Genomic DNA, 7206 nt, shown 5'->3' with positions numbered 1-7206 from the left:
TCTTCTTCAATTTCCATGTGTCTCATTCATATAATAATAAGAATACACTATTCGTATCTTTATCTTTAGGGAAAACCTTTATTTTGGTTTCATGGTTTTATTATGATATCTGGATGTTAGTATGTCTTCTTGAAACACTTTGCTTTCGTTGATATATCCTTGTCATTTCCACTTTCTGTATAAACTTTCTGTATATTAGTGGCCAAGTAAAAGTTAAGAAATTCTTAACTTCTACTTTATGTTGATGAATTTTAATATCCTTATGACATTTGTTGTTTTTTATTCATATTTATTTTAAGACCAACTTTTCAGATGAATAAAGCGCTTCTAATTTAGCTCGTGTATCACTATGTTTAGATGAAATCCAAAATTATGTCTTCTGCTGATCTTTCAGCGAGGTCATTGTATTCATCTCGTTATACCTGCAACTTTTTTCATATTAAATCAATGACTGTTTATAAGCAACCTAGACACACTCGACCCAGTCTCACATTAGATCTCAAATTATTCTGATGTTGTTTGCTATGCAACAACACAACTTTTACTTCCTTTGTGTATTTCTTTTATTATTCTCGCATATTTGCCAGGAATTCCATAGAGTATATAATTATCCATTTTGTCTTTTTATCAACTGTCAAAAACCTTGGCAAAATGTATGAAATGAAGACATAAGGAAGTTCTAAATTCCATACATTTTTCAATGATTTAATATCTTTTCTATTTCGCTTTTAATCCTATTTATCAAAATCAACCAATATTTTTGCAAATACTGACAACAGACTAATTAATCTCCTAATTCCCACATTTAGTGAGTTCTCCCTTCTTTTAAACGATGGTCATTATTGCTTATTTTCATCGTTTTGGAATGTTTTCACCTTCTAGCATATTATTAAAGATCGTTTGCGATTTATCAACAGCAATTTCTTTAGTTGTCTTAAGTATTTCTGTTGCTGTACTATTACTGATACTTTTGCATCTTCTCTATTACGTTCATCATTTCATTGAAGATGTCAACTGGAAAAGCATGTGTCAGTAACAGCAATATAATGTTAATATTTAAATCTGTACTTTTACGAGATGTTCTTCCAATTAACCTTGTTCTTTACATTTAAAATGTCATTAAAATGGTCTCTTCGTTTTTCATTAGTCTTATCATCTTCAGTTAGCAGTATGCTATTCTTTCCTTGTTATATTTTCTTACTTCATTCGATTTTTCATGCCACCTTATACAATTTTCCACACTGGAAAATTGTATGAAGTGATAAGAAAAATAAAACGCTTCTTTTTCCACGTCCAATAATTCCTCTTATCTTTTTTGCTGATGTTTTAACTCTTCTCTATAATTTTGCAAACGAATTTCTTTAATTCTCTGAGACGTCTTCTTCCACGATTCTTAACGGGCTCTTAAATATGCATAACTGTCCAAGGTATCCTTGAATTTCGTATCCATGATTCTAGGATCAGGTGATTACCCCTATGCCACAAGAAATTTTGTTAATTGGTGACCCTTTTCTTGGGATTCCAAGAAAAGAGTCACCAATTAACAAACTTCTTCAGTTGTTGTCTCACAGATGTACTGTTTCGCCTTGGCATCCTCTATAGCCATCTTTATGAGTGTCGTTCTGCCAAAATGGCTGACATCGTTCGTTCACTTAACTCTCAAAACCCAGAAACACAAGACCAGCTGTTGTTGAAGATCTGTTCGCTATTCAGCTTTAAACACACTGGACGACATACTTTCCGTTGTCATCTGAAGCAATCTTCCCGATTGTTTTTCTTAAAAGGTATAATCTTCAGTTGTTTATAAGCAGATTCTTTTTGCCTACACACTACCGTATAGCACTGATGTACTATAAGCTTTGCAACTTCTTAAATGGAATTAATATTAAAAGAGGAAGTATTTTTAGCTGAATTTCTTGGACAATCACCCCAGGCCTTAAGGCAAGAAGTTCTTAATTGCCACGAAGCGAACCTGAAGTACTGTTGAATGGTGGAAATGTAGTTAATTTTATGGTGGTCATGACAACGAAGATAAATAGAACATCAGTTTCACACGATGTTCTTGTCAAAACTACTAATATTCTGTCTTATACTCTATTTAAAAAATAATTCAAAGATAAGCAGCTGAATAATTTTTCAATATCAACTGTTCTGTAATCAAATGTGAACGATCAGTCCTCATTTCAGTAACATTCAACAAAAGATTTACATTCTCAGCGTCCACCGCTATGCATACTTTTCTTTGATTAAAAAAAGCAAAGATTATTGGGTAATGGAACTACCCCACTTTTACCCACCAAAGGCAAATTTATTAAAATGTGTCTTTGGTGGGTAAAATTTATAAAATTTAGATTATAAAAATATAAAATTTAGATTATATTAAGGGTAATTAAAAACATACCTGACAGTACAGGTTCAGACATTAGGGACAACGAGGAAGAGCTTAACTTAATGAATCGAAATGTAAGATATGAGAAAGATGAATTTGAAGATGAAGCTGTTATATAAAATTTAGATACGTGCATTGGATATCCGGAAATTAAATGAATATAAACAGTAAACAAGGAAGATGACGATCAAAACGAACTAATTATAGATTTAGAATTCAAACTTATGAAACCTAAAATTTGGAAAAATTTTAGACCAGTGACATTTCAGCGTGCTGGCTGTTTTCGTCGAAAAAATGGCGTCATCAGATGATGAACAGCGTAGAATTGGCTGGTGTTTTATGTGTGGTTTGAGATTATGTATTGAGAGGAATTCGGGTGGTTAATGGTGGGTAATGTATTTTATTTAATCGCTAAGAGAGCGAAAAGCGTTAGGATCTTTTTTTTTTTTTTGCGTTTATACAATAGTGATTGGTTCTTATCGCTGAAGATTTCAAACAACGTAATTGAGTTTTCTTCGAAATCAATGTTGGTGTAGTCCGACCACATAAAAGCGAGAGTTCTAGTTGGCAGACCGCTTAGAAGAGTCAATTTATGTTGAAGGAAATAAAGAAATAAGGTGATGAACGAATCGGTCAACAACACGCGAAATCACGCGCTTTATAGGTAAATTGTTCCAACTGTTATACAAGCAAAATAGTTACCACTTTAAAAACTACAATGATCATAAAAGAAAAGTTAATTTTCCGACGTGTAATAATAAACAACTCATCCCACAATATGGATTGATTACCCTATTATCGGAATGGATTCTCCTTCTCTTGAGATGCGCAGAAGTGTCGAAGGGTCTCGTATCTGGGGGCGTACTATAACGTTTTTTAATTTGGGAGAGCGTCTGGATTGTATAGCGTGCGATTAGATTTCAGTAGTGAGGATTTTTATTAATGTTATTAGCGTGTGTTTGCTTGCATTCCTTTTTAGGGTGGCATGGAAGTATTCTGGTATGGGGATATTGTAATCGCGAGACTGCAATTACAATATGCAATTACGATATGTGGGACTGAAAAAACGAATGGCTGATTCGGTGTATTAAGTAATTGAATCCTGATTAAATTGCAGTTAAACTTGTAAACAACATTCAACTGTAATAGTAGATCGGAGTATAATATCGCAGTTTTGTGTTTTGTTAAAGTTTGTAGTTTGTATTTTGTAATTTTATATTACACGTAAATTGCTTATAATTAGTAAGCGGGGTAGTTCAATCACCGAATAAACTTTGCTATTTTCATCAATTATTACAGGACCAGCATGAACCTGTAGTTTCAGAAAATTTACTTTCGTTTGTTTTATTTTCATAGCAAATATACCTACCCGTGAATTCTTAGAAAGCGAGACATCTTCTTTAATATTTTATTAAATATCAAGTCATTTCTTAAAATATTAGTTGTTCTATAATAACAGTAGTAATCTTGAATAGAATATTTTTATTTCAAACTAGGTACTCTAAATTTATGATTGGAGATGCAGCGAGAAGATCGCTCTTTTTCTAAGAATAACAGCTTATTGATATTCTTACTATAGCGAATAAGACATTCATATCTGAAGAAATCCAAGCTGATAATCATCATCGATTGCAATCATCGTTAAAATTAGGTATCATCTTTATCTGGATGTTGCAAAATTGATCTCCGAGTTCTCTTTATTAAGACAAAATAGTAAACACATTTCTTCTACATTGATTTTTTCCCCATCCTAATTTATAGACAAAATTGGGTTGCGGAACTGCGTTCAGCAACGTGCTAAACGCCGATATATAGTATAGCCGATATATTTAACAGCCTTCATTGGAGCCACGCATAACTTAAATTTAATATTTAGACTACTGATCCTAGAAGGATATTATATAGCAGAAAAGTGATTAAAATTTAAACAAAACAGAATTATCTATCTGATAATAAAGCACTTCATTTGGCAGAATGATCTCGTCAAACTTCAAAGTGCAGAAATTAGAAAAGTCATTTCCAAGTTCTGCACGCCCACGCTCGTGCGTTTCCAGTGATATAATATAATAATTCCCGTTTTCATGTCAAAATGTAGTCGGCCTATTTGTTGGTGTTTCTGATTAAGACTTTAAAATAAAAGAGGAATCTGATTCAGGTCGGATATCGTGCGTTTAGCATGATAATGCGAGGTCACTTGTTTCACGTATTGTATCTGATCTTATGAGAAAACTATTCATGGTAAGTGCTTCCTCAATTCTGCAGAGTCCTGACAGATCTAAGTCTCTTCAGACTTTGACTGTTCTCTAAGTTGAAAGCACTATTTCGTATGAAACGCTTCGTTACCATTAACGAGGGTTATGCTCAAGAAGTCGTGAAACATATGAACAAATAAGGCTTTTCTAATATAAATATGTGGAGCATATTGAAGGCCTGTACATGTATATTGCTAAACAAATGTTTGGAGAATATTTGAAAGGAACCCTTATATTCTTCGCTTTGTGGAGAAGAAGAAGAATATATGAGGTTCATTTAATCCAATTAATCAGTTAAACTGGAATTTATTCAACTAAACAAATTCCACTTTTTCTGATTAATTGGTAACAACAGCATATTACTCTAAATTTAAAATAATTTTGTGTAAGTTTTTTTGTGAACAATTGAATTAGTCTAAGGCAGCTAAAACATTAAGAGTCCATTTATCACATCCTACAAATGCGTATATTCCCAACTAGTTTTAAATCTGTTTCAAAAGAGGTACTTCCTGTTATTATGTATACCGCAGCTTAAGAAATATTTTTATTACCAGAAAATTCTGAGCCTATTAAATTTTGAACCAATATTTGCAGATATTTGTGCATTGAGTTTTCTTGCTTCCATTTTGTTTTATTATTTAAATTTCTTCATTAATTTGGAATAAGCATTACTCTGTATAGGCACATCTCTCAATATATTTAACTTCACTTTATTACATAAAGCTTAACTCGCTCTCTCTCTCTCTCTCTTTCTCCCTCCCTCTCTCTCTCTCTCTCTCTCTCTCTCTGATATTCTGTCAAACCAAATTTGATATGTCAAGCACACAACAAGGCAGTGACAAACAACAAATCAAATCAAATATTAATGTATAATCATAATCTAGCTAACATAAAAATTGCATCGCTCTTGCGTATTATCAAACTCACGTTTCTTTACAAATTGATGACTAACCTCTTCTCCAATATCTTCTACAATCTATACAGCTTTACACATCATTGTTAAAATAACAGGAATGCGTACAGAGTTCTACAAAGGATGTCTACACAGATGTACATATTGGAGTGCATATTTAAAGCAATGGCTAAACGAAAAAAAAGTGCTTCATTTAAGTACGCAAGGAAACAAATCTTTTGAATTCGTTGGTCTCTTTGATCACGAATTTCTATTATGTGTGTGTGTGTGTATCTGTGTTTGGGAGTGGGAACTTATTAAGATATCGATACAGAGACATATGAAATATCATTGCCGATACTTCCCTTTCCGTCATGGAGACCCGATTACGAATGTCTGTATTAGTATCAAAAGGATCAAGTATCAAAAGTATGGCGTGTAAACTCCAAAGGGTACAGTGTGATTTCTTCCCTCACAGTTTTCACTCTCTTGTGCCAAACGCAAGAATCCTCGACTTTCAGCACACGTATTTATCGTGTGGTGCAAACAATGCTTTCAACATGTGGATCATCTGCCCTCGAGTTTTACTTTGTGTCGCTACCGGAAGTCAGAGATGAGCTGTCGTCTTGATCAGCAACTATAGGTTGGTGGGCTTTTGCATCTCCATTGGGATGTTGCTCTCCTAGCGGATACCAAGCTCCATTCATGGTAACTGAAAGAAAACAATATTCACATTTTTTTTATTGCTGTTATACATGAAATTAAACCACATAAAAAACGAGAAACAATACGAAACTAAATGAAATAAAAGTTAAACGCATCAGATCACTGCAATATCTCAGGAGATAATTTTTTCTTTTGTCACAGATTTTTTCAAATTCGCTTGCAATTTTTAAAATTAATTAATTAATATGAATTTCGAAAATTATGATGATTGAAGCTTTATATTAAGTTTTCGCAAATATTGAGTTATTTTGTTGTTGCTTCTGTCGTCGTAGTTATTATTATTATCATATCGAATCTGGCTGTCTATAAGCTAATACAGCTACTTAACTTATTGGAAGTACAACCATTTTAACTAAAAATGAAGTTATGCATAAAAATATAAAGGGAAGGTAACTCTTTCCAAATAAATTAATCTATGAAGCTTAAATCCCCAGACTATGTATTCGAACCACAGTACAGAAGCTAATATATAAGTGTCGATGCTAATATATCACCAAAGTCGAACATATTTACTTCATTACTTTATTTACCAAATACAAGTTTTAAATGATTAGTCCTTTAAGTAATCTTCTCATCAAATACCAGTAGTAAATAGCACTTGTAATAGTGCATATTCAATTAATTTTGTTCTTCGAGTACGTGTTCATAGTTTAGTGCTGCCATCTATCAACGTTTAGGTAAACTAATCATCTAAAAAAAAATGAAACGTTCGAATTGTGCCTCAGAATAAAAATGATGCAATATTAGTTGGCGCGATAAGACATCTGGAGAATCAGTTATAGAATTCGTATAATTGTAATTCAGCAATGACAATTTGTGTATACCAATCCACTGTGAATATACATATTAATATTTTCATATATATATATGTTACGGTTAAAGTGATAAATCCGGTTATTATTAATATTTACCGGTTAAAGTGAATAATTTCTAGAGGAGTCTGGTAA

General features: G+C 32.6%; 1 protein-coding gene across 1 annotated transcript in view; it reads right to left on the bottom strand.

Moving 5' to 3' along the window:
* Positions 1-5331: 5331 nt before the first annotated feature.
* LOC150109163 (uncharacterized) overlaps positions 5332-7206 on the bottom strand; it is a 47350-nt gene continuing 45475 nt past the window's right edge. The window contains exon 5 of the mRNA XM_090405910.1: positions 5332-6245. Coding sequence (XP_090262036.1) covers positions 6118-6245 — 128 coding nt within the window. The 3' untranslated portion in view covers positions 5332-6117. The remainder of the gene's footprint in view (positions 6246-7206) is intronic.

This window comes from Typopeltis vanoorti, chromosome 2 (assembly GCF_054136105.1).
Source record: "Typopeltis vanoorti isolate ZY-2024b chromosome 2, IOZ_Tvanoo_1.0, whole genome shotgun sequence".
NCBI lineage: Eukaryota > Metazoa > Arthropoda > Arachnida > Uropygi > Thelyphonidae > Typopeltis > Typopeltis vanoorti.
The sequence above is the reverse complement of the archived record's forward strand: the minus strand, read 5'-3'. Positions and strand labels throughout refer to the sequence as shown.